General features: G+C 53.4%; 1 protein-coding gene across 1 annotated transcript in view; it reads right to left on the reverse strand.

The window, feature by feature from the left end:
* Positions 1-3,129: 3,129 nt before the first annotated feature.
* Positions 3,130-27,698, reverse strand: part of POU2F2 (POU class 2 homeobox 2) — a 32,885-nt gene continuing 8,316 nt past the window's right edge. The window contains 12 exon segments of the mRNA XM_037820711.1: positions 3,130-3,304; positions 3,306-3,607; positions 3,873-3,946; positions 4,089-4,290; positions 5,331-5,397; positions 6,791-6,967; positions 7,044-7,192; positions 7,286-7,427; positions 7,549-7,713; positions 9,492-9,583; positions 9,665-9,770; positions 25,532-25,648. Of these exon segments, the coding sequence (XP_037676639.1) occupies positions 3,272-3,304; positions 3,306-3,607; positions 3,873-3,946; positions 4,089-4,290; positions 5,331-5,397; positions 6,791-6,967; positions 7,044-7,192; positions 7,286-7,427; positions 7,549-7,713; positions 9,492-9,583; positions 9,665-9,770; positions 25,532-25,648 (1,626 nt within the window). The 3' untranslated portion in view covers positions 3,130-3,271.

Here is a 27,698-nt window from a genome sequence, read left to right on the forward strand (position 1 = left end):
AAAGGCCACCATCAGGGTAGACCCAGTCTCTGTCCCTCCCTTAAGTGGGAGATGAGGGCAGGGAGAAGAGAAATTCACAGGGCTCCCCCTTTCTCCAATCCACTCATCTCTCTTTCTACCCCAAGCCCCCAGCCCCCCACCTCAGCCATCTAGCCTAGCCCAGACCTGGGGTCTCCCTCCCCATCCCCCACAAAAAGATCCCCAGCCCCCAAACTCTCTCTCACACACAGACACACGGACACAGGCTCTTCACAGACCACAAAATAAAAATGATGAGATAGTTTTGTTTCCCGGAGTCGAGACGGGGGACTGGAGTGGAAGGGGCAGAGGGGGGTGGGGGCACGGATTCCCCCACCACCTTCCCAAGCCTGGCTCCCTTCAGCCCCCCAGCCCCTTGCCCTGGCTGGCCCCCAGCCAACGATATTTGGTTTCCTTTTTTTAATATTAAAGTTCTATGAGGTATTTGGTGCCTTATCTCGAGTCCTCAGGGGAGGGGGGGCCCAGGGGGGAGACCTGGGGCTCACCTGCCCCTCCCTCCCTCCCACCCCCTTCCCAATATTTGGTTTCACAGCTGTAGTTAAAGCTTGGGATTTGGTTAGTTTTTCCCCCTCCCAGGAATTTTCTTTTTTTTTTTTTTCTTTTCCCAGTTGTAGGGGTTGGATGGGGAGGTCCCCACCACCCCCGGCTGCACGGGGGTCCTTCCACCATGTCAGGGCTTCTGCCCATCCCTGCTCACTGCTTCCTCCTCTCCTCTTTGCCCCACTGCCCCCCACTGGGGAGGGAGAGGTCCCAGGTGGTGAGGCCTGATGGGGAGGAAGCAGGATGAAGTGGGTGGTGGTGAGTCCTGGATTTTCTTTCCTTATTTTTTTTTTTTTTTGGTCTAGAATCATAGTTTTTGTTTGAGTCATCTCCACCGTGCCTTCCGTGCTGCTTGTCTTCTCAGAGGGGTTTGGGTTCTAACTCCTTTCGTTTTGCTCTGCTCAGATGTCCTTCTTCTCCGGCTCAGGAGCCCTTGGCTGCCTCTGCACCCTTCGGCTGGGGCCCAGGCCCTCTCGCCAGACCCTTCTGTCTTCAGGAAATAAAAACGGACAAACTCAGAGGTAGGGTGAGGGCCGGGAGTCGGTCGGCGGAGACGCCTATGTTCCGGCGAGGACGGCTGGACAGCGGGCCAGGTCCCGTGGGTGCCCGGGGCCAGAGGGCGGCTGTCCCACCACTGCCCGGACCAGGCACCCAGAGGCCCCACTACGGCCCCTTCCCTGCGCCTTAATCCTGGGTGGGAGAAGGGAGACAAGAGAAAAGGAGAACGCCGAGGCCCGGGCCGCCGGCCGCCTCTGCTCGCGTGTCCGGAGGGCATGGGAGCGGCTCCTGTGGGTTCCCATGGCTCGCGTCCTTCACAGCAACACTTTGGTTTGAGGAGAGACACAGAAAGAAAGAGACCGAGAGAGGAGAGAGAAGAGGACGTGAAGAGGGCGAGAGAGACAGAGAGGAGAGAAGACAGGAGAGAACAGAGAACAGAAAAAGAAGTCCAAGGACTCGGACCACCCGAGCGTTTGTCGGCTTTCCTTCGTCCGCTCTGCTCGCCTTCTCATTCCTTTCGTTCCTGCTTTTTTTTTTTTCCTTTAAAGCTTTCTCAGTTGATTGGGGGGCGGGAGGGGGCTGTGGCCCGGGTCCCTGACGCTCGCCCGCTCCCAGTCCCTCCTGCTTTCCCGAAGATGACGTCCATGAGGTATTTGTGAAGAGAAAGAAGCTTCCGGCCCTACATCCGCCTCGGGCCCAGGCCCGGGGCCGCTCCGCCTCGCGGCTCCTCCTTCCTCGGAGAGTCCTCGCCTTCTTTCCCTTAAATATATATATATCTCTATAAATTCTTTTTTTTTTTTTCCTAGTTTTAATTATTGTTTGTTTGGTTTTCTGGTTTTGGTTTTTGGTTTGGGTTCGGAACTCCGTTGGCCTCCGTGGTGGCGGGAGGGCCGCGTGGCCTCGGCGCTGCTCTCTTCCGTCCCCGCCGAGACGCGTCCAGGGCCGGGCCGGGGTCCAGCCGAGGCTGGAGGGGGTGGTGGCCACCGCGGCAGCCGCTCGGCTGGGGACCCGCCCCACGGACCCCCCACCGGGGTGCGTGTGAGTGTGCGTGTGCCAGTGCGGGGGGCGCAGGGCAAGGGGCTCTCTTTTTGGTTTCTGGTTAATGTCAAAGAACGTGAAGGATCCCACGGATAGGCACTGGAATATGAGTTTTTTGTTTTTGTTTTTGTTTTTTTTCAGGGAAACTGACAGACGAGGATGGAAGAAAAGACAACTTGAATGCCCTCACCTTATCGTCTCTTGCCAGAAACTCCCACCTTCCCACAGGCTGGGCAGGGGGCAGATTCCAGAGCAGAGGAGGGTGGGGAGGGACTCATGGGAGCTGGAGCTTGGCGGGACGGCCTGGCCCACCCTGCAGAGAGCAACGGGAAGGTGCGGGGGGCGACAAGTCTTCCCCAGGCCTGCCCCAAACTCACCCCTGGCTGAGGGGAGGGGGAGGTTAAAGCAAGACCCCCCCTGCCCAGGCAGGGAGAGCCGGGGGCCGGGGGAGAGGGGACACATGGTAGGAACACATTCCGTTGAGCGCAACGCTAAAAACTCTGTACATCCTTTGGATGAAGCTACTGAATATTTGGTGTGAGGTTGTCCAGGCCCTTTGTCTTTCGCCCCCTGGAGAAGGACATTTGGCTGGGGGAGCCCCCAGCCCCACTTCGCTGCCCCAGGCAGTGTCCTGTCTTTGCAGGCCTGGGGCTGGGCTGGGAGGCAAACACATTCCCTTTCCTCTTCGCCCGCTGGGGCAGGGGGCTCAGGGGCTAAGCCCGCAGCCAGGCCTCGGCTGGGGGCTGCGGCCCCACATGGTGTCCTGGTGACCATGAGCGCACTGAGGTCTGGCTCACTACTGGTTTTTGGTTTGTTTGGTTTTGCAAGGGGGGATTGTTTGTTTTTGGTTGATTTTTCTGTTTTTGTTTTTTTTTTGTTTTTTTTTGTTTTTTTTTGGTTTATTTTTCACCTCTTGGTTCCTTTGGGGCAGCTGGTTTCTGTTGTGATTATATTTGGTTTTCTTTTCTGTTGGTTTCTTTTCCTTCTTTTTTTTTTTTGTTTTGGTTTTTTTGGTTAGTTGGTTTTTTGGTTCTTTCCTCCCTGGTCATTCCTGCTCCTGGGACCCTCTGTGCCCCTACCGCTGGCCTCCTCACCCTCTTCCCGGGCGGGGGGCTAGGTGGGGGTCGAGGGGTCAGAGGGGAGGCGTGGTCGACCCTCACTCGGGCTTGGAGCCTGCCTCGGGCCCCCCCCGGGCCTCCAGAGGTCTGTGCGGCCACCTCGCTGCACGTGGAGGATGAGGAGGATGAGGACGAGGAGGAGGAGGAGGAGAGGCCAGGAGATTTGCTGGAGATGGAGGCCGCCACGGCCGCCGCGGCCGCCGAGACCAGGCCCACGCCAGGCGGGGCGCTGAGCAGGGGCAGCCCCGCGTGATTCAGGAAGAGCGGCGAGGTCACCAGGCCGGGGCTCCCCGGGGCCGCGCCGGCCGCCCCCAGCACCAGGTTCCCGCTGCCGTCAAGGCTGGTAAGGGGCAGGGTTCCACCAGAGGCCAGCGCTGGCGGGGAGAGAGAGAGGGGGCTGGGGGCACGCCAGGCCAGGGGGGCCCTGCACCTGCCGGCGTCCTGCCCAAGTGTCCCCGAGCTTCCCACTGACCCCCATCAGCACCCCTCACCCCTTCCCCAAAGGCAAGATGGGCATGAAGAGGCGAGCGATGCGGTGAGCAGGGGCAGGATGGCAAGGCTGGAGCAACAATGTGGGGGACCCGAGGCCCCGGGGGGCCAGGGCTGGTGACGGCGGGGGTGACAAGAGGCGGCACGCACCTTGGATAGTGGCCAAAGGGTTGTTGCTCATGAGGGCTGGACTCAGCCCGGAGCTCAACCCCACCATTGTGCTTCTGCAAGAGGCAAAGCAGAGGCGTTAGCAGGGGCGGGGGCCTGCGGCGGATCTGGGGTACAGCTTGCTCTCTCCCACCCGGAAGCAGCAGCGACCCTGCTTCTCTGCACAGCTTCCCCCACACCCCACGGCTACCCACTTACCCCGTGCTGGGGTTCAGGCCTGACAAGCCGATAGCCGGGTGGCTGCCTTGAGGGCTGGGGTTTGTGCTGTTGGTGGTGGCCGGGGGTGGGGGAGTGATAGAAGGGATGGAATTGAGGGGGGGCGCAGCCCCGCCTCCACCCCCACCCCCTCCAGCTGTCCGGCTGGGGTGCAGCGTCCCCACAGCTGAGGATAAGGTAGTAACTGGTGGAGAGAGACAAAGAGAGGGCGGCCTCAGCTCATGCTCAACCTCCCTGGCCCGCCCCCACCACCCAGGCCCGTCTCAGTGATCCTTGCAGTGGTGGTCAGAGCAGCTGTAACCTCTGGAGCCCATGCACTGTGGTGGGTGCCGGCCACACCCTGCGGACCCCGCCCACATCACTGCTACATGAAGACACCGGGCGCGGGTATGGCAAGGTGCCCTGCAGGCCGTGCCGGAGCAGGAGCCCAGACTCAGGGCCACACTGCCTGGGCAGACGCCCCTGGCCCCACCCCACCCCCGCTGGGCCCCTCTCTGGCCTCCAGTCCCCCCACCCAGAGCATGGGGATAAGGACAGAAGCCACCTCACGACGTGGGGGTGGGGATTACAGGCCTGCCCCGACTCCGTCATCACCCTCCATTTATTTCTCAACTGGGGCAGGACAAGGTGCTGTTCATGTTACATGGTTCCTATGTGGGTGACGTTAAACACGCCCTGTCCCAGGGAGGGGGAAGAGCTGTGGTACCTAACTTCAGGTACCAGAGTTGGTATGTATACGTGTGTGTGTGTATACATGTGTGTGCATAACCACATACACACATGGACACAGACGCTCTTGTGAATATATCTAGATGCGTTAGATGCATTATATATAACATATATACATGTATGCATTATATGTATACACTTTTATCTTCTGTATGAATCATACATTCACAATAATTTGATGAAGTGTGAGGCTCAGAGGGATAAGTTCTCGAGTTCACGCAGCTTGTAAATGACAGGCTGTGGCTAGAAGCCAAGTGCGTCAGCTTTTAGCAACCCAGTGCTTTTCTCATGTAAAATGGAAGCAGGTTAACACGAGCCTCTCTGGCACAGGCAGGGTGGGGTCTGCCCTCCCCCTCTGTCCCTCCCACGCCCCCTCACCCCCGGGCTCAGCCTAGAGGCCACAGCCCCGGGTTCCCAGAAGCTGCTTGAGAACCTCGGGTGCCAGCCCACACCACGCCCTCCCGTGCCCTCCGCACCTTCCCCTGCCCCCCTGACCTGTTGTGCTCAGACTGCTGGAAGCTTGGGACAATGGCAAGGTCCCCGCGGCCCCTTGGGGCGTGACCTGGGGAGAGAGGAACGGAGGCAAGGTTAGGCTGCCGTCTCCCAGAGCCCCCTTGGTGCCCCCGTGGGTTCAGCCCTCTCTGCACCCAGCACGGGGTGAGAGCGGCTTTGGGTACAACGCCTGGTTTGAATCGTGCCGTATCCTTCACACGGTATCCTCACGTTCACCCTCGGTGACCCCGAGCCGCCAACAGGGAGGAATTCATCCCACCCACGTGCCTCCCCAGCCCCTCGATGACACTCTCCCGTCCAGATGGTGGCGGCCAGCAGGCACATCAGCACCCTCTCTGCAGCCCTGAAGGGCTGTGTACCTGAGGAGCACCCCGTCGGCCTGCTCCTGGGATTGGGGGTTCCCTAAAACCAAAGCTCCTTTCCTAGCGCAAATAAACACTATCCTTTGCAGAGTGAGACTGGGAGGAAATGGAGGCGGGAGGAAATGCTCAGAGGGATCCCGGCAAAGGAGGGGCAGGTCTGAAGTGTGTGAGTGTGTGTGTGTGTGTGTGTGTGTGAGAGAGAGAGAGAGAGAGAGAGAGAGAGAGAGAGTGAACAGAGACTGAGGTGCGTCAGAGTGCAGAGATATCAAGATGTCACACTGCCTGGTTTTCTGGGACCTTCCCAACAGCCTCCTTCTTGGCTTCCCTGACTCCAGTCTCACCCCTTTTCTATCAGCCCACTCTAAACTTGACCTTGTCCCTCCCCTGCTCAAACGGCCCTCTCCCCTATCTCCTCAGGGCTCATGGTTCAAGTTCCTCAGCCTTAAGCCAAGAGCGCCTGTCCCTCCAAGTCATCTGCATTCCAGCTCCACGCCCGCCCCATTGCAGGACTCCTCAAACCCAGCCAAACCCCCACCCGGAAGGCCCCTTCTCTCTCCCCTCTGCCCCTCCTTCCTCCATGCCACCAGGGGTGGGGGCTGCTGTGGGCCCCTCGCCCCTCTCGCTAGACAGGAGGCTCTCCTTGTCATGCCTGTGTGAGCCTGCGGCCCCGGGGGCACGCCCACGGGTGGAAGGCCCTCGCCGCCTGCTGGGCCAGTGCCCAATGTGGAGACACCTGTGGCCCCCTGGCACCACGGCCCTGGATGTGCGGATCCATCTGTGTGGCCATGTCCCTGCGGCAGCTCTGTGCCTGGCTATGTCAGTGTGTGCCTCTGGGTGCCTGTAGCTCCCAGGGGGATCGCAGTTCCTTAGAAATTGCGAGTGTCCCTGGGCGACCGTGACCCATCCTGGTGACGTGCTGTCCCCAGGGGCCTCCCTCCGCCTCTGTTCCAGGAGCTGGGGACAACCAGGTGGGTTGTGCTTTTCCCAAGGCGCCTGCTGAGGGCGCCTGGTAGCCTCACCCCCCACCCCCACCCCCACCTGAGGGGTCCACGGCCACGCAGACGCAGGGGGTCTCAATACCAGGTGGGGGCTGTAGCTGGCCGGCTTCCCCGGGCTGGGCAGCATGGGGGCCGCACTGCAGGGGTTGATGCGTTTCTCCTTCTGGCGCCGGTTGCAGAACCAGACGCGGATCACCTCCTTCTCCATGTGCAGCTGCTCGGCGATCAGCAGGATCTCCTCTGAGGTAGGCTTCTGGTTCTGCGGGCACAGGGCTGGTCAGCGCCGCGCCCCGTCCAGCCGTCCCCCCAGGCCGCCCGCGAGGGGTGGGCCTCACCGCTAGGAAACTCTTCTCTAAGGCGAAGCGGACGTTTGTCTCGATGCTGGTCCTCTTCTTGCGTCTCCGGCCGGGGAGCCCGTCGAAACCCAGGCTGGGGCTGCTCAGCTGGTTGGGGCTGGGCAGGCTGGAGTCCACAGACATCGTCTCTGCAACCAGGAGGGAGACAGGGGGGACGTGAGGGGAGGCCTCCCCCGGCTCCCTGCCCGCCCTCCCACCCAGGAGCCCCAGCCCGGGCCCACCTGCATCATTGAGCCACTTCTCCAGGAGGGGCTTGAGTTTGCACATGTTCTTGAAGCTCAGGTTGAGGGCCTCGAAGCGAGAGATGGTCGTCTGGCTGAAGTCGTTGCCGTAGAGCTTGCCCATGGCCAGGCCCACATCGCCCTGGGTCGGGGGGTGGGGACAGGGTCAGGGTTGGGCCGCCCCGCCCACCTCTGGCCACGCCCCTCCCTGCACGCCCATCACCTCCCCAAACCTCGCCCCCGCCTGCTAGTTGGCCTCAGACCTGCGTGAAGCCCAGCTTGATGCGGCGTTGCTTGAAGGTGCGGGCGAACTGCTCCAGCTCCTCCAGGTCGCTGGGCTCCTCGGGGTGGGATGGGGGCTCCAAGCATTTGGGGGGCTGCGGGTGCGAGAGGTGCGGGTCGGGCAGCGTGGGGCGGGTCACGGCCTGCTGGGTGGGGAGGCGGGTGGGATGCGGGACGGAGGACAAGGAGGGGGCTCAGCAAGGTCGGCACAGGCCCCGCCCCTCCCTGCGTCCCGCCTCCTGCTCCGGGCTCTTTCCCACCAGCCCCACTTTGACTCCTCCACGCTCAAGCTTCTCCTCTTAGCAAGGTTAGGGCTCTGCTGCCCCACGGGGGTCCTCTCACTGCCTGGCACTCTGCACTCTCCCTCCCAGCCTGCAAACTCGTGGCAAGGGGCAGCCAGCTGCTTCTGCCCTTCTGCCCATCACTTGCTGGGAACACGTGCAGTGAAATGCTCCCCTCTGGAGCTGGGGATGGGGTTTTCATCCTGGCTCTTGAAACTGACTTGCTGGGTAGCTCGGGGCAAGCATCTTAGCCTCTCTGGACCTCAGTCTCCCCCTCTGTAGGATGGGAACAATCACTGCTGCGCTGCCTACCCCATGAAGTTGTTGGGAGAATCAGATTAGGAATGCAGAAGTTGCAAAAAAAAATGTTCAAGTATAAAAAGTGGACAGGGAAGGTGATTAGGGGGATTTACAAAGAAGCAGCAGCTCTGTCTGGAATACTTCATTTCCCTAAAAGGAAAAGATCTGAAGCAAATACAGCAAAAGAGTGGTGGGTTCAAGGGTCCCTGATCTGTCATCCAAAATCCTGGAGCCAGATGTGTCTTCGAATTCAGCATTTTTGGGGGGCATATATCACAGATCACATGAGCTGCCCATCAGGGTCAAGGGCACACCCTGTCATCAGACAGGATGACGACTCTGCAGCATGAGTATCCCACAGTGAGGGTCAGGCCCAGCCTCATAGCGGCTCAGGTCAGGTTTTGCAGCCAAATTATTTCTGGTGCCCAAGTTATAAGGAAAACTTGGTTCAGAATTGCAGATAACAACTGTATTAGTTTCTAACATTTTGGACTTTCTGAAACAGCTCTTTTTTTTTTTTGAAAGGGGGGTGTATTAAAAAAAAATGGGTAGGCAGGAACTTTGAAATATGTAAAAGGTCATGAAAGACTATTATCATTTAAGTTTAGGTCCTGGACAGCAAACCGAGAGAAAAGCCTGGGGGGGCAGCCAGGTGACATAAAGCAGCAAAGCCAGCCAGTGGCCACCGACGTGGCCTGGTGAGCTCATGCCCTGCCTAAGGGGCCACGGCTACAGCCAGTTGTCCGCTGCCCTGGGCACCTGTGGGATCCACGCATATCCACTCTTGCCAGATCTGGTTTGTCAAGAGAAGCCGGAAATCTGGCTCCTTCTGGGAATTTAGCTGACAACTAATTCAGTTGCAAAAAAAAAGAAAAAAAAAATTGTCTGGACCCAATAAAACTTTATCTGTAGCCCCCATTTTCGATCTCTGTTCAGGGAAGCCCCCATGTGTTAGTAAACAATAGCTGCAGTTGCAGAGGTGGAAGAGACCCGAAGCATCCTCAACCTAAAGGCTCACGAACCCCCTGAAATCTCATGTGCTAGTGTATTTGTGCATTTTTGGAAGGAAGCGGGGGGGGGGGGGGTGGGGGTGGCCCAAGGCTTTCCACAGATTCTCAAAGGAGCCTCTGTGCCTGAAAGGGTTAAGAGCCGTTGGTCTGGTGCCCAAGTAGAGAGAAAATGGCAGATCAGTGGCAGCGCTAGGCTGGGCCCCAGGTCTCCTGATCCCTATTGGCCCCTTGTGGCTGAGAAGTGGGCCAAATGGAGAGGAGAACCCCACCCACCCACCTACCTGCCAGTCACTCGGCCTCCCCCAGGTCCTGCAGCTAAGCGCCGGGGCTCACCTGTGTGGGAAGCCCGGCCCGGGGCTGGGAGGTCAGAAGAGCTCCCTGGGTTTGCTGAGGTAGCTGGAATAGATTTGGCGTCGGTAGCAGGCCTGGGGAGACAAGGGGGAGGCGTGGGGTGAGGGGGTGAGGGGGAAGCAAGGGGTTCTGCGGAGGCGTCCGGGAGGCCTTACCTGGCTGGCTCTGCTGGGCCTGTGGCAGCAGGAACTGAGCCGGCGGCTGGAGGTGGTGTCCGGGCACAAGCACCAGCTGCTGGAGCTGGAGGAGCTGCTGTATGTCCTGGCAGGGAGGGGGACAGACAGAAAGACAGCCTGAGTCCTGGCCGGCTCTCCCGTCTCTGCATCAACCTGAGCCCTGGGGAGGCTGAAGCCAGGAAGAGGCTCCAGTGGGGCAGCCTGGCCTGGGAGTGCGAGGAATGGAGCACAGGGTGTCTGGCAGGCGCCCCTGAGCTCAGGGCACCCAGGAAGCGTCTCCCAGCCCAGGGTCCCAGAGAGTCCGATCTGGACAGCCGCAGGAAGGTTCACTCTTTATTTGCCTTTTCTTTCTCAGTGAAATATTTGCCTCATCTTACATTCCCACAGAACAAATAGAAATCAGGCCAAGTCTTTCCTCCTTTTAAAACACTTCAAAATAAAATGATAGAATGTCTGTGACAAGCTTGAAAATACTCTAGCAAACAGTGGGCATGTAAACTGGTACAACCATTTTGGAAAACTATCACAACCATTTTGGAAAACGCTATCTGCTAAAAGCTGAACAGACACCTCCTATAGGACCCAGTGGCAATTCTACTCCTGGATCTAACCCAGCATAAATGCGTACCTGCGTTCGCCAAAAGACTTGCACTAGAAGGTTTACAGCAGAACCATTTGTAGCAGCCAAAACCTGGAGAGAACCCAGATGCCCATCCACGGTACAAAAGGTCAATAACCCATGACACAGGGGAATGCTACGTGGCAATGAAAATAGACGGTCTACCATCTACAGTTATACTCAGCGGTATAAAGCTTCCAAACATAATGATAAGTGAAAGAAACACGTCGCGACAGAAGACATTCCATGAAGTTCCCTTTATGGTTCATTTGCATGCTAGAGGTTTGGGGGTACAGACCAGAAGGGGCACAAGGGGACTTTTGGGGGGGGCTGGCCATGTTGCATTTCTGGATCTGGGTGCTGGCTGCATGGATGTGCTCAGTTTTTGAGTATTCATCGAGCTGTACACTTATGATTTGTGCATGTCTCTGTATTTGTTACACTTCAATAAAAAACATTTTAAGGGAATGAGACAGGCAAAGAGGGAGAGGAAAAAGAAATCCAGAGGAAAAAAAGAAAGCAAGGTAGATAAATGAAACAAGATTGGCAAAACGTTTATATCTGTCCAGCTGGGTGACAGGTAAGTGGGGTTTATTGTATCATTCTCTCTACTTTTATATGTTGGCAGATTTTAACAAGAAAAGGCAAAACCCATTATGCACATATACACACACACCCGCAACACTCCAATGGCTTCTCAGAGCCCTTCAAGATATTATCAAAATCCTCACCTGGGCACGTGTAGTTGCTCTGTGTTCAACTCCTACCATCCTCTCCCTCAAAGACTCTGCTCCCGCCAGTCGGCCCTTTTCTGTTTCTCAAACGTGCCACGCTTGTCCCCACCTTGGGGCCTTTACACACACAGCTTGCTGCCCTGGACGATGCCTGGCTTACACTCCTGGTGGGTCCTTTCTTGCCACTCGGGTCCTAACACAATGGCACCTCTTCAGAGATGTCCTCCTTGACCACCCTAAGCCAGCCTGCCGCCCCGCCTCCCGCAGCGCCAGCGCGAGAGCTCCCTCTTCTGTCGACTCGCTCAGAGTGTCTCCCTCACAGGAACGTCGCAGTCTCGACTGTTTTGCTCTCTGCTGTATCCTTAGCACGTCAAACAGTGCTTGGCACTGGTAGGTGCTCCATATATATTTGTGGAACAAACCAAGACTGATGCTTCATAATTTTCTCAGCAACTTCTATGTGTGGTGGAAAGTTGTCATATGTTACAGTTAAAATTTTTTCCTTCTGGGAAATTGGGGAGTTGTGGCACCTACCCTTCAGTTCTTTCTAAGGCTATTATTATTTCAGGGATCAATTTAATATCCCAGAAAGTGAACAAACTGGGAAAAAATATAAGCAACTCAACACAAAGGCACACTTCTCTAATATATTAAAGAGCTGTTACAAATCCATAAGAAGGAGACTAACAACCCATGCCCAGCGTGGCCAACAGACATATCTGAAGTGTCCGGCCAAGGAAATGCAGACGACTCTTAATCAGATGAAAAGGCTTCCAGCTTCACGCACAACAAGATAAATACAACAGCACAGCTACACCTGCACCGAGATGCTATTTTTACCTATCAGGTTGGCAAAGAGAAAAAGAGCAGCTAGTGTGGTGCTTTGGTTACAATTGATGAAACAGTATTATGATATAGTCCAGAGTTTACATTAGGGTTAGCTCTCTGTGTTGTGCAGTTCTATTCTGGTAACATATATACAACTTAAAATTAATCAGGTTAGCCACTTTCAAGTATACAATCCAGTGTTAAATACATTCACAATGTTATGCTATCATCACACTAATGCAAAATGTTAACAATAGGGAAAACTGTGGTGGGGAGGATATATGGGAACTCTGTACTTTCTGCATGATTTTTCTGTAAACCTATAACTACTCAAATTTTTAAAACCCAGCAGCTAACACACTAAGTTTGGGAGAGGATGGGGAAACAGACTGCCCTGAGCGTTGCTGGTGAGAGGGTACCTTGGCACAACCTCTGTGGAGGGCAATTTGGCAGCAGGTGTCCAGATTACAAATGCATGTACCCTTTGAGTCAGACATTCCACTTCTAGAAATTACCTGAGGGACATACTCACACTTGAGCAAAATGACTGATATAAAAGGATATTCCCTGCAGCAGTATTTTAGCCAAAGACTGAAGACCAGCTGGGCGTGGGCCAGCAGGAGACGGGCTGAGTGAATCTACACTTTGGAATACTACGCAGCCATCAAAGAGAACAAGGACGCTCCTTGCATCTTGATCCAGAACAATCTCCAAGATGTTCCGATGAGTGGAAAAATCAAGATGCAGAATAGGGGGCACAATATGCCACTATTTGTCTAAGAAAGTATATCTAGGGATTTGCTTGGCTGTGCAAAGACTATATATGGAAAAATGCATTAGAAACTTCAAACACTGTAGGTCCTTCTGTATCTCCTGAATTCTGAACATCTACTTCAATAAATGTCCCTGTGTCCCTTCCTCAGTTGAACAGTCACATCTGCCTAACATCCTATTCTTTTGACCCTTCATCTTGTGATAGTTTGGGGTCTGTTTCCTGTCCACTTGCGAAGGCCTCAGCTTTCCCAGTATGCTCTGGGCAGGCTGGTGTCCAGCAGTGCACAGAGGTCTCAGGAGTGCCCAGGGGGCTCCCCCTTTCTCACTCTAGCTGCTAAAATCTAAGCATACAGCTCAAGGCTGTCTGAGGTTCGGAAATCCCAACACTCTAGCCTTCACAAGTGCTCCTATTCTGCCTTCTTTTTCCTGCCTACCCCCAGCCCAATAAAACCCCATGGCTGCCTCCCTCCCAGATGTGGGGTGACCAGGAAACAAACGAAGCTGGAGCTTCAGCACCTCCCATTTACACTGGACCATTGCAAGGCCCTGTACCTAATTTCAGTTTCATAATTTTGTATTTTTTTCTTTAAAAGGGCCCCCTAACTCTATAAACTTCAGACCCCACAAACTGGACTTGCCCTGCTCTAGGCCACATCTCCATGCAATGTATTTGTTTATTTATATATATTTCCCTTTGCTGGACTGAAACTCTAGCAGGCAGGGGCCCTGTCTCTCTCTTCGTGTAACCCTAACCTCAACAAATGCCCACTGAGTTGAATCAAAATGGATAGGGCCAGTCTCCAATCGAGATGGCAGAGGGAGACACTTGCTTTGAACAAACAGCAAGAACTGCAGAAACGTCTTTCTAAAAATTCCAGAATATGGTTAATGGACTGCATTAACAGAGTGCACTGAATCAAGAAAAAGGCCACTTAAAAGGGACAGGATCTCATGACACCCTGGCCGGCCATCCCCCCACCCCTCACCAGCTCTGCCTGAGCCCCCCGTGCAGGTCCTGGTCCCAGTTCCAGAGGGAGCAGAGTGACCCTCACGCACATACTGGGGGCCCGATGTCCAGCCCACACTGTCTGGTGGTGGCGTGAGGGACTCGCTGTCCCAGAACTTGCCCTGTATGTAGGCGGCGGCTCACGGAACTCCCCTACGCTATGCTGTGGGAGGAAAGTCGAGTCACACTGCTTGGGGCAAGGGATTGCTGGCTATAGGACAAACAGTATATGCCTGGACCTCAAGGAACCATTTCCTTGGGTAGAGGGGACACTCATTTCCATGTAAGCAGGAGAATTTCCTAGGGCCACATGCTCATGCTCAAGACAAGAATCAGTGCAGAAGGGATCAGGGAGGCCCCTGTGCTTTGGCCCGGAGCTATTCTCCACACTCATTGTAGGGATGAGCTGTGAAGGAGAGCACTTGGAGCAGGCCAATCTGCAAAGACTGGGAAAAGCTTTTTTTTTCCTTCTCCTTCTTCTTCACCTCCTCCTCCTCCACCTCCTCCTCCTCTTGTTAGCTCCTGACATTCACGGAAAGCTTTGTCGCAATACTAGCTGGATACAGGCTTAAGGACCAGACGTCTCAGAGTCTAAAACCCAGTGATAATGCACTAAAATATCAAAATGTCCAGGTTTCACCAAAATACTACAAAACATACAAAGAAACCGAAAGTGATGGTCCAGGCGAAGGAGAAGATTAAAGCATAGAAACCATCAATGAGGAGGATCAGACCTGGGATATTCCAAAGACTTTTTAAAAATGGTCCTAAGTATGCTCAAAGAGCTAAAGGAAAACATGGACAAAGAACTAAAGGAAAAAAGGAAAATGATAGATGAACCTGAAAAGAATATCAATAGAGACATGAAAATTGTGAAAAGGAACCAAACAGAGCTGAAGATCACAGTAACAGAAATTTAAAATTCCCTAGAGGGATTCATCAAGAGATTGAAGCTGACAGAAGAAAGAATCCATGAATTTGAAGATAAGAAAATTGAAATCATCCAGTCTGAAAGCAGGAAGAGGAAAGAATGAAGAAAAATGAACAAAGCCTGAGGAAACGGTGGGACACCGTCAAGAATCCCAATATATATGCATTGCAGGAGTCCCAGAAGGAGAAGAAAGAGAGAAGGGGGCAGAGAGAATATTCAAATAAATAATGGCTGAAAACTTCCCACATTTAACTAAAGACATGAATATACACATCCAAGATGCTCAACAAACTCCAAACAGGATAAACCCAAATAGACCCACACTGTACCATGTTATCATCAAAGATGAAGAGAATTCTGAAGGCTGCAAGAGAGAAGCAACTTGTCACATACAAGGGAGCCTTGAGAAAATTAAGTTCCAATTTCTCATTGGAAATGATGCAGGCAGGAAGGCAGTGGGAAGATATAAAAGTGCTGAAAGAAAAAAAAAATGCCAACCAAGAATTCCATATCCAGCAAAACTGTCTTTCAGAAATGAGGGAGGAATTAAGACATTCCTACATAAACAAAAGCTGAGATCTGCCTTACAAGCAATGCAAAAAGGAGTTCTTCAGACTGAGAGAGGACACTAGACAGCTGACTGAAGACACATGAAAAAAAATAAAGATCTCTGGTAAAGATAATGACGTGGGTAAATATAAAAGCCAGTATTAGCGGGAAGGATGGGGGGATGGGATGTTCTGGGTGTTCTTTTTTACTTGTATTTTTATTATTATTATTATTTTTTTTTGGAGTGATAAAAATGTTCAAAAACTGATTCTGGTGATGAATGCACAACTATATAACGGTACTGTGAACAACTGATCGTACACTGTGGATGATTGTAGGGTATGTAAATATATCTCAATAAAACTGAATTTTTTAAAAAAGAAGAAGTTAATTAGCACCTGCATTCTAAGGAGCAGTAGAGTACAGTTTAGGGCAGATGGGAGGGGGGTCAAACACCATAAAAAAGCATCCAAGAGAGCCTGAAGGATTGTGAAAAATAACAACTTAAACTTTACTTTTACAAGTACTTAAACCTATCTTTTGTAATTTTTCTGTTAACTAAGGCATTTGGACTCTGCTAATTCCCTCCCTAAATAGGGAGTGTCATGTAAATGTGTCTGTCTTTACTAAATGGCAATGAATAATGAATACAGTTGCTAATATTATATAAATAGTAAAAAGATTAGCTATTTAGATAAGCACACACACACAAAAACCAGTATCATTTTGGCTTTGGTTTGTACGCCCACTTTTTACTTCCTATGGGATCTAAAAGGCAAATGCATAAAATGTAATGATAAACCAATGATTTTGGATTCATAAATGTATAAAAATGTAACTTGCAACAAGAACCACAAAAAGATGGGGGGACAGAGGTGTATAGGAACATGGCTTATGTATGTTGTAGAAGCAGTTAAATTGGTATCAAAGCAAACAAGATTGTTATAGATTTAGGATGTTAATTTAAGCCCCAAGGTAACCACAAAGAAAATATCAGAAAATATGCAAACTCGTAGAGAGAGAAAACACAGTACAGGTTACCAGGGCGGGGGCAGGGGGCAGTGGGGAGTCAATGCAAAATGAGTGCAGGGTTTCTGTTTGGGGTGGAGGGAAAGTTCTAGCGATAGATGGTGGTGAGGGCACTGCCACATTGTGAATGTGATTCATCCCACTAAATGGTATGCTTGGGAGCGGTTGGGATGGGAGATTTATGTTTGTATATGTTTCTACAATTTAAAAAAAACAACAAAGAAACTAAAGAGATGATGACAATTAACTGCAATACATAATATTGCATGAGATCTAAGAATGGAGGAAAAGAGGCTCAAAAAGACATTACTGGCACATAAGAAAAAATTGGAATATAGACTGTAAGCTTTTTATCAATGTTAAATTTCTTGAACTTGATAACTGCACTTAAGGTAATTACATAAGTGGATATCCTTGTTGGTTGGAAATGTACATGGAAGTATTATGTATTCAAGGAGTATGATGTGTGCAATGTGCTCTCAAATGTTCAGAAAATAGATAGATAAATAATAGATAACAGAATATAAGCAAAGGCAGCAAAATGTGAATATTGGTGGATCTGATATCTGAGGGGGTGTGGTACGGTGGAGTTCTCTGTATGGAGTTTATATTATTTTTGCAACTGTCCTGTAATTTTGAAATTATGTAAAAATAAAAAGTTTTTTAAAATGAATGAGTTTTTTTCTGATTTCCTACAAGTCTTAGCTTGTTGATTAAAATATTTGTTAACTCCTGCCTCTCTCCCTAGTTGGGTTCTCCATGCAAATCTCCCTTCCCATTGTAGCCTGGATGAGGGGTGTGTGGGGGTTTCCTTCTGGATCAGGAGGGAGAAGAAAAGGATGGGGACAATGCATCCCAACCCGCAGTGGGTCCGGCCATGAGAAGTCCAGGTGAAAACCACTAAACAGCACCCCCATCCGCAGGTTACTCCAGAAACTTAGATTCTCTCCTTCCCCTCTTTCATTATGTCCAACCCATCTGCAAATCCTGCCAGCTCCCTTCACATCGCCCCCCTCCTCTGGTGCCTTCATGATCTAAGCCATCATCACCTGCATTTTCCCCAAAGCAGTCAGAGAGGGGTCTAATAACACAGAGATCTGGACCTTTTGGTGCCCTGAATTCTCTGGCACCTGACAAAACCTACTGTGCCCTTCTCAGAATTAAAAAGCGTAAGATAAAATACATAGGGTTTCAAATAAAATCTATTATACTGAAATACAGTGATCAAACATATTTTGAATTGTGCTCTGGTAATCTATGGGTTTCTTTGTTAACGCAAGATCAAGCAACAGGTCTGATGACTACTGTGATTCCGAAGCAATGATGGGTGAAAACGCTATTTCAAAAGCTCTGCCACAGTGGTAACAGAATATGAAAATATCTGTGCTTTCTACCTGTGACCAAGTCAACTACTGCAGATACTACTGTGATCCATTGCCTACCTTCATAAGGAATGCTAGATTTCAAAGGAAATGCTACATTCGGTTAGAGGAGCCAAATCAAGATGCAATTGTTTCCCATCCAAGTTCACAGACCCCCTTGCAGGAGGTCTGTGACTCCAGGTCCCTGTTCTAAAGTGTGAAACAAGCCGTAAACCTTCCGATGGCTTCCATCACCTTTGTTAAAAATCCAACTCCTTGTCTTGTTGCTGCACGAAGCCATCCCCCTGCTCCCCTCTCCTTCCTCACCTCCCACAGTCAGTGCACTCCCTGGCCCTGATCCAGCCACACAGGGCCCCTTCCTGTCACTGAGCCCGGAGAGAAGTCCTCGCCACGGCACATCTGCACGTGCCGCCCCACTCTAGCTCTGCGCATGCTAGCCCCTCCTCACCATTCAAGCCTCTATCGAAAGCCCCCTCCTCAGAGACAGGCCTCCCCTGGCCACCCACTCTTCCCTTCCCTCGGTCACTTCCTATGACATCACCCTCTTCTTTTCCAGTCACCTGCTTCCTGTCTGTCTCCCGAGCTAGGGTGGGCTCAGCTCCACGAGGGCACAGATTTGTCTGCCTTATTGCCCACTGATCCTCACCTAAAAAGGTGCCTGGGCACGTGGGTGCTTAGTAAACATTCGCTGACTAAAGGGACGAAAGAGTGACGAGTGTGTGGCAGCCGTGAAGGAGAGAAGATCCTGGTGAACAGGGAGCCGGGCTGGGATTGGCCAGCAGGAGGCCCCATTGCCCCACCATCTACAGGCAGCCCTGAAACCTTCAGCATGTTACAGACGGTGTCTGAGTCAGAGGGTGGAGAAGTTCTAGTAAGTGGAGAGAGGCCGGGGACAGTCCCTGGCCAGAATGTCCAGTGGATCCACTCCTTGTCCCTAATCTATGAGAAACATTAGTGCAGGGGCTGGCACAGCTGGGAAGAGAAGGACCAAGTCCCTGTATTCTGATCACCCCCCACCCCCAGTGCCAGCACCTAGCAGGTGCTCAATAAAAGTTCAACGTACGGATGAGGCAAAACCTAGGATGGGCAGTGTTTCGGGGGCAGACTGGTTGCGCCTTGCCGCAGGTAGAATTTTGGCCACAGATTGGGGGCAGAAAGGCTGAGCTACAGAGTCTGTGTGATACATGGGTGAACAGAGGTACAACTGTCATTTCCCATGTGGCCTTCATTCCACCGGAGCCGGGACAGAAGAGGCTACACCTCACTCCACGCCCCATACCCCGGGACCCCTCCTCCCCTCCATTACAGTCCTCCACACTTGCTCCAGCAGCCACCCGGGCTGGGGTGGTGGTGGTGGATCGACACCCATTTGCCATCCCTGATATGGCCAACTATGACCAGTGCCAGACATGGACGGCCTGGAGCAAATCCAGAACGTGGAGAGAGGAGGGGCTGGGGCCTGGGCACCAGGTCAGTTATATACTGATAGGCTGTGCTCCAAATAAGCAAGAGCCTTCTGATCCTCTGAGCAGTGTCATTCGGCCCAGGAGTGGGATGGGCTGCCTTGGGGGGCAGGCATCTACGTAAAACTGAGTCACTGCCCACCCAGCACAGAGTGGAGGCACTTGCTACACTGGCAGGGAAGATCCCTTCCAGCTTGCAAACTCGCATGTGTGAGTCTTGACCCTCTCGTGTCCTTGTTGCCATGTCTACTCTCTGATCTCAGCTTTCTTAACTGTACTGGATGATTGTCCTGGGTTGATAGTGTCCCTCAAAACTCATGTTTACCTGGAAGCTCCGCATGTGACCTTATTTGGAAAGAGGGCCTTTGCAGACAGAATAAATTAAAGATCTTGAAATGAAATCATCCTGGATTTGGGATGGAACCTAAATCCAACCATTTGTGTCTTTATAAGCAGAGGGGAGGACACGGAGAGGGACACGGAGGAGAAGGCCATGAGAAGACGGAGGTGGAGACAAGTGCAGTGGCTACAAGCCAAGGATGGCCGGGAGCTACCAGAAACCGGAAGAGGCAAAGGATGACCCCCCTAGAGGCTCTGGAGGGAGCATGGTCCCCTCACACCTTAGTTTTGGACTTCTAGACGCCAGAACTGTGAAAGAAGAAAGTTCTGTCGTTTTATGCCACAGGAAACTAATACAATGATGACGCGTGGTAACAGGGAAAGACCCAGGCTTTGAAGATGGCCAGAAACCTCACTCTGTCCCTTACCTGCTGCAGACTTTGGCTGCTCCTTACCCTTTTTGAGCCCCAGTTTTCCCAGGGGACACCACAAAAATTCTGACCTCGTGGGGCTGTTAAAGGAAGTAAATAAGATGATGCATGCAAAATGTTTAGCACAACCCCCGTTCACTTAACTGGTCCTCCATACATGTTAGCTGTTATTCCTGAGTCATTTCTCTCTCAGCGGGGGAGAGGGGGGTTGAGACTCGGTTTTCCCATCTACAAAATGGGTGGTTCTTAGGTCTGAATAATATTATTAGCCTGAAAGCATTTTGGAAAATCACAATAGACTCCTCAAACATGAGCACTTGCCACCACGGCAGCCCACTGGACCGAGAGCTCTCGGGGAGGGACCCCTGTCTGGCTATCAGTTCCATCCTCTTCTTGACAACTCACAACTTCCAGCACCAGCCCAGACGCTCCGCTGGGCTTCAGCCTCATATATTGCCAGCCTGAAGGATGCCTCCCCTTCGATGATGAAGAGACACTTCAAACCCTGACACAACCAAAATGAAACTCCAGGCTCTCTACCCCAGTCTTCCAAAAGACCCCCTCTTTTTTCCCCTAAATCCCCCAACTCAGGAAACCACTTCATCCCCCACCTCGACGCTGAAACCAACAACCCAGGAGTCATCCTTGACCTGTCCAAGTCACAGGAAAGGGCATCTGCAACTCCCACTGTCGCTCTCCTGGGGCAAGCCACCCTCCTCTCCTGCGTGGATGCCTGCAAGGACTTCCCACTGGGCTCCTTGTTTCTACTCCTGTCCCTTTGCAGCCCATTCTCCCCACGGCAGCAGCCAGCGGGAGCTTCAAAAAGGGTAAATCGAGTCACGTCTCTCCCCTGGTTAAAACCCTCCAACAGCATCCCATGAAGCTCAGAGTACATTCCAAACGCCTTGCCCCGGCTACAGAGCCCTGCAGTTCCTGGCCCTGCCTCCTTCTCTCCCGATGTCTTGTTCGTCCCCCACTTGCTTGCTCTGCTCCAGCCACACTGTCCTCCTTCTGTGCTCTGAACAAGTCGAGCTGGTTCCCACCTCAGGACCTTGGCACTGGCTGCTCCCTCTTCCTCAGATGCCTCCCCTGGCTGCTCCCATGACTGACTCACTCAGGCCTGGGCTGTCAAAGGTCATCTTCCCAGTGACACCTCCGACAACCCTCCCGCTTCTCTAACTCTGCCCGGCTTCCTTGCTGCATCGCACTTACTCTGAAGCTGCCTGTTTTGCTGGCTCCTTCACTTGTTGATGTCTCGCCACCCCCCAACCCCAAGAACATAAGCTCCTTGAGGGCACCCCCCTCTGCCTTGCTCACAGCTGTCCCCTCGGGGCCATGGGTGGGCACCTGGCATACAAAAGCTGCTCAATAAACGCCAGTTGAATGAATAAGTGACCTGATGATTTCCGGTCACTCTCTGGGGGAGGCTGTAAAGATGGGGAGGGTGTGGAAGGGGCTGGCCTGCCCCTAGCCTGGGCTCTTCTCTGCCCCCTGCCCCCCAGAGATTTGTCCTGCCCTATGGTGCACAGCAAGTCTCTGTGCTTGGGACAAAACACCATGAAACACAGACTTTCAACAGCAGGAAAAAACCTAAGTATGGATTTTGTGTTACATCAGATACCACCTATGCTGAAATTCCAGTACAGACGAGGGACAGCAGATCCCAGCCCAGGAATCAGTGAGAGTAATTGGCCCACCTCAGCCCAGCTCCTGGACTCCAGGGGTCTGACTACACATGCTCCACACACCCCAGATGTGTGGCTTTGCCCGGCTCAGTACCCACTGCCCCCTCCTCAAGCAACAGAACCCATTTCTCCCTTTTTGGGGCTTGCCCTCCCCATGGAATCTCAGGCCACGTGGTCCAGGTGGGGCTGACCCCACCTTCTGGCTGCCTCAGGGGTCGTGGGCACCAACTCAAACCTGGGTAGTGGATGTGTCTTATCTCCCCGGGCAGGGTGGCTGTCAGTCTACAAAGGCTGGCACCCATTTTGGCTGCCCAAGAATGGAACAGGGAGACAGATCCCTGGAGCCAGACCTGACATTTTGGCTGGGCCTTTCGGTGACGGGAGGCAGATGATCTCTTTCCTCCTTCCCACCTGGGCTGAATTTTGGCCTGACCACCCTTCTCTCTCTCCCGCCAGCCCCCGGCATTTCTCTCCTGTCTCACTTCTGTGGTTTTGCACTTGCCATTCTCCGTGTCTGGAAGCCCTTCCTCCAGCTCACCCACCTGGCAAACGTCTATTTGTCTTGCCTCAGGTCAGATGCCACCTCCTTCTAAAAGCCTTCCTGGATTCCCTCAGACTCAGGTCACGTTTCTGTTCCCAAATCCAGTGGGTTTCTCTGGGAAGTCTTTATTCACTAGGTCCTCCCAGCTAAAACATTTTGTCAAGCTTGATTTTCTGTGGTCATATTATGAAATTAGGGATTTTTTTTTTCACTTTCTAAATATAAAGTGATCTTTTAACAGTTCATGTAAATTTTCAATCAATGCTTTCCCCTACCCCAGACATCCCGAAATACTCCCCTGGAGAGAGGTCTTCCCCACCCTCCATTGAAAAACTGCAGCAAAACTTCCCTCCTTGATTCAGCTATGAGGCCTGTATTAAAATTGTCCTTTTATCTGTACAAGCTAGGAAAACATAGGAAAGATCCAGCCAGACTGTTCAATTGACATTACTTTGGGGAGCTGGCATTAGAGGAATGGAAGCAGAATTTCCCTTCCTATTTTATATGATTTTAAAGTGATAAAACTTAGAGGTGCTTTTTGCTTTCTTTTTGGTGTTTTTTGGTATTTTTCAATAAAATAGTTTTAAATGCTGTGTCTGTTTCACTATAAGACAGGGAGCCCTCCCCCCACCGCCCCCTGACTCCCCGACTCCAGGGGCAAGGATGGGTCTGATTCACGTCCAAGTCTTTGGCTTCCTGCCAGGGCCTGATGTTGGGGAGGCAGGGGGGAGTGTTTGTGAAATGACTGCAGGGCAAAGTTGTGCAGAAAGGCCCAGAAAGCAGAACCCAGAGGCATGAGGCACGGGCCGCGGGGAGGGGTCAGGGCAGCCAGCGGGGGCTGGGGAGGCCAAGGAAGTGAGACCCACCGTGGCCCCTCGGTAGCCTGCGCGCAGTGTGGTGCCCCGCATGGGGCAGGGATACCCAAGGGACATTTGTCTACGGGGGAAATGACGTCACAGGGCGACTCGGCCCGTGGGAACAGAATTCCCAGAAAGCAGACCTGGCTGCCTACAGGGAAAGAGCAGAGCCGAGAGAGAAGCCGGGGAGAGGAGGGCTTGGCAGGGGGGAGGTTCAAGGAAACCTTCAGCATCTCCTGGGCCAGTGGCAGGGGGCTGAGGGAAGGTGGGGAGCCGGGCAGGTGGTTCCAGGGTCAGATCAGGAGAGGGGTCTGAAGCTGCCTGTTTTGCTGGCTTGTTCACTTGTTTATGTCTGTCACCCCCAGAACATAAGTGCCTCGAGGGCAACCCCCCTGCCTTGCTCACAGCTGGACCCTGGTGACCTGATGGCTTCAGTCACTCTCCTGGGGAGGCTGTAAAGATGGGGAGGGCACCACGGAAGGGGTGTGCCAGGGCCTCGCTGGGTCTGCACTAGGCGGCCATGTCCCCTCCTCCCTTCCTGTAGTCTGCTCCTTCAACACAAATGTCCTCAGGCTTATTCAAACACAGTTCTGGGCGATCAGGGCTGTGGCAGAAGGAGAGATGTGGGCGGGGGTCCCCAGGGGAGGCAGGAGCCAGCAAGTGCTGCTGCAGCAGGAAATCAACTGAGCTGAAGGGAGGGCAGTCAGTGAAGGCTTCCTGGAGGTGGTGACTCCCGAGTTGGGGCTTAAAGGGTAAGGAGGAGCAATCCAGGCAAGGGGGCAGGAGGAGCAGATTTCCAGGCAGGAGGGCAAACGAGAGCAGGGGCACCAGGGTATGAGACAGCCCGGTTCACGTGAGGGACCCCCACCCGTGGCGTCGCTCAGTAAAGAGCGGCATGGGCCACCAGGCAAACTGCACACCTGCTGGCGAGTCTTTGGCGGCGTGATGGGAGGGGCTGGAAACTGTGTCCCTAAGGATGGCCAAAGGCAGCAGCCACCGATGGTGCAGTGAGAGCCTGGACTCAGCTGGGTTCACACACTGGCTAGGCCACTTTCCTTCACTGTGTGACCTTGGACAAGTCACTTCACCTCTCTGAGCCTTGGCCGTGTTGAGGATTCGTGGGTTCAAAGAAGTCATGATCTGCACAGCACCCTGTACCAAGACTACAGTTATTATTGCTATGGTGGACCAGCTACTGGGAGGGACACTCAGAAGAGCCACCAAGGAACAGTGGGTACAGATTGTCCTGTGTCATTCAGGCCCAGTGGCGGGAAGTTAAAGGAGGCAGATGCAAGCTCTGTGTTAAGGAAAGACCCAACAGGGGAGCACAGGGTCCAGAGCGTGAACCCCCTCGAGGGGAATGGCCTGGCAGGGGCTGGACAGCCACTCTGCAAGGACCGGGGCTTCCGAGGAAGGTGGGGACAACGTGAGAGGAAGGCGTTCCGGGAAACCCAGGCTGAGTGAAGAGAAACAGGTTTCTTTGCCGGAGAGCTTCTCTGGACCTTCACCGTGGCCTCAGAACACGGACCACAAACTCCAAAGTTTAGAGAAACCAGAACAACAGCAAAGCAGACGATGTGGTAGACGTGGACGGGGTAGTCAGAGGGCGCGTGCCCACCCGAAACCCGCTCAGCACCTACTCTGCTCCCACTGACTGTCCTTACAGGAGATCTGTTGGCCACAAATTCATGATTAAATGGGCACCGGGAATCTCCAGCATGGGGAGAAAGGGTGCAGCATTTCCTAACTCATGAGATCCCAGAACCCTTTTCAGAGACAGCGTCTTGCTGGATGAGCCAGGGGCACGATGTGGGCACTCATTCTGACTCTCAGCCTTCCATTTTGCACCTGCTCACAGGGGTGGCTTCTGGTTTCCTCATCGGTAAATTCGAGATAATGATACCGATGTCCAAGCTGCCGCAAACCCTCAGCAAGATGCAAGGAAGTGGAGGATGCCACGTGCCTGCTTCCTCTCTCTGAGCCTCGCTGTGCCCCCCTGGAAGATGAGGCGGCAGCACCTCCCCAGCCTCCCTAAGGTTGCTGAGAGCTGCCTGGCCTGTGGCTGGTGACCAGGATGACCCATGAGGGCCAGTCAGTCCCCCCAACCCCACTCACTGCTTCCGTGTATCCTTTGCTGCAGGAGCACAGTCGGCATGGCGGCCCTTACCTGTGCTGTGAGTTGGATGGGTTGGGAGAGGGTGAGCTGTGGGGTCCCGGGGGGCTGGCTGGCAGGCTGTGGCGGTGGCAGGTCACCAACCCCAGAAGAGGCTGGGGGCTGCGAGGCAGAGGAGGAGGCAGAGGAGGAGGAGGAGGTGGAGGAGGAAGAGGCGGCGGCAGCGGCGGTGGCGGCGGCGGCGGCAGTGGACTGCTGCACGGCGGCGGCCAGGAGCTGGGCCTGGGCTTGCTGCAGGAGGAGCTGCTGCTGAGCTGGCATCAGCGCTGTGAGCTGTGGGGGCGGCCCGGGGGGCAGCGGGGGCCAGAGGAGGGGGTCGGGAGAGGAGCAGAGAAGGCAGAGAGGGTTAGTGCTGGAGCCAAGCAGGTTAGGGGGCAACATGGGTGTGAGAGAGTGGCCGTGGCCGTGGACCTGATGGGACACCTCATGCCACTGGTCCTGTAACAGACGGGGGGTGGGGGTGACTGGTTGTGCCCCCTCAACCTCGTCCTTCCCAAGTACTTACCCCAGCTAGCTGGCTGCCCGTCAACATGAGTTGGGCCTGGGGCAGATGAGGCTGAGCTGGCTGGGGGGGCGGGGGTGCTGCTGAGGCTGAGTCGCCACTGGGGTCTTCAGCCTTGATCTGGGGGGGAGAGAGGCAGGGTCCGGGACCCCAGAATGTTAAGTGGAGGCCAGAGAGAATGCCCACCTGTGAACCAAAGAGAGGGCACGTGTGGGGCCGAGGAACGGACCAGACTGGAGTGCAGAGGCTGCTGCTCACGCCCCTGTGCTGAGCGGCCAGAGGACCTCAGGCCGCCCTTCTCTGGCCTCAGTTTCCTCATCCATCAAATGGGCTGACACACCACCTGTACCCCAACCCTCTATAGGAGAATGTCACCTTTGGAAAGCACTTTCCCCCTTCCTGGGAGTCAGCTGCTATAAAATGGGAAATGGTATCACTGAAGGGGAAGTTTGGGGGGGCCAAATAAGTGGGTTCTGAGTCCTGCACCCCTCATCTGCTTCAGTCAGTGGGGTAAGATGTTGCTGGAAAAAAGGGTCTTAGGGTGTTAAAAGCTTGAAAATCAGTGCCTTAGAATATGGGCCACAAACCCAGTGCTTTCAGAGACAAGCAGACAGCACAAGCGGGGGACGTGGCAAAGACGTGCCTCGCCTGAAGGCCACTCCAAACTCCAAAAACTCTCAACTCTATAACAAAAATGTGAGGCTGGATAAACAAAGCAGCTCTGCAGGCCAGATGTGGCCCTGGGAGCTGCCAGCCTTCCATCCACCCCAGAGGCCCACCAGGCCCCGCTTGTCACCCTGACCCGAATGCGGACGCCCCTCGCGTTGTACATGTGGAACGGTTAGCTTGGAGAGCTCGTGGCCTTCTTCCTCCCCAGAAAGGTCTCCTGGCTAAGGGCATGCGGGGATGGGAGAAGGCATGGCTTCATGGAATCACAGACCCCCAAATCTAGAGGAGACCTTAGGGACCATCTTTTCACCCAGTGTCCCAGCACCACTTTGCAAAAAGGGAAACTGAGGCAAGTTGGTGGGATGGGGGCAGGGTGGCATTTGGAACACAGAGACTTAGGGACAGGCAGAGGCCTGGGGAAGGTCCAAAAACAGAGGGTGGCATGTCCCGAATTATGGATTCAAACATTCGAAGGTTTAAGGGAATGATAGGATAGGGGAACCCCAGAGAGGGGCCTGAGGGGCTTCCAGAAGTCAGGGCATGTGCCGCTCCTTGAGCCGGTGCTGGTGACACAGTACGTTCCGTGTGTGAAAATGCACAGAACTGTACCCTTAGTGCATTTGCTGTTCTTACTTGTGTAGCATTTTAATAAAAACTGGGTTGTGTTTTTTTCTATGGCATTGAATGGCCTGGTGAGACCACCCTTCTTTTTTCGGGGCTCTTTCATTCCTTCTGGTCATCTCAAGAGGAAAGTCCCCACTGGGGGCTCAGATGCCTCCGACACCCCCCGCCCCCCCCGGCTCTTCTCCCCTATAGTAAAAGGAGACAGGACTTCGACCCCTCAGCAGGCAACAGTCTCCGGGCAAATTTTAATCATTGTCTTTATCTCTAGGGCAAGTGATTCTGGTTTTCCATCCGTGGAATTTCCACTTAAAAAAACATTTATTTAAGCTGTTTGAAAAGCGTGCCAATCCATGAGCTGATAGCCGCTGAAGGCGAGTGACGAGCACCTGAGGGTTTCTTTTTGTTACACGCACCTCTCTATTTTTGTATCCGCTTCAAATTTTCCATAGTGAAATGTTGTTGTTTTTTTTTTTTAAATCGGGCCAATTAAAAGAAATTATTATGTAAATAATTGTACAAGACCCTGCCTGGCCATGTCTGAAATGGCGATGGGAGCACGTGAATCACTGAGCAAGGAAACGCTGACACAGAAGAGATGAGAGAGGTGGGGGGTAAAGCTCCAGGGGCCGGGGGACAGGGCGAGGGGGGCACGGACACCAGGGGCCAGGGGCTGCCCCCTCCTCTGCCTCTGGCTTTGTCCTGGAACCAGGCGCCAGAGCCGGGGAAGGGGAGGGAAAAAACCTTATTCCCTCTGCCCGGCTGGTTTCCCCAGAAGAAGGAGGGGTGCTGAGGGGAGGAGAGAATGCAAAGGCCAGCTCTGGCTGAGGAGGGGGCAGGAGGAGGGTGGGCACGAGCGAGGCCTGGGGTCAGAGGGCAC

This window comes from Choloepus didactylus, chromosome 27, assembly GCF_015220235.1.
Source record: "Choloepus didactylus isolate mChoDid1 chromosome 27, mChoDid1.pri, whole genome shotgun sequence".
In the NCBI taxonomy this organism is placed as follows: domain Eukaryota; kingdom Metazoa; phylum Chordata; class Mammalia; order Pilosa; family Megalonychidae; genus Choloepus; species Choloepus didactylus.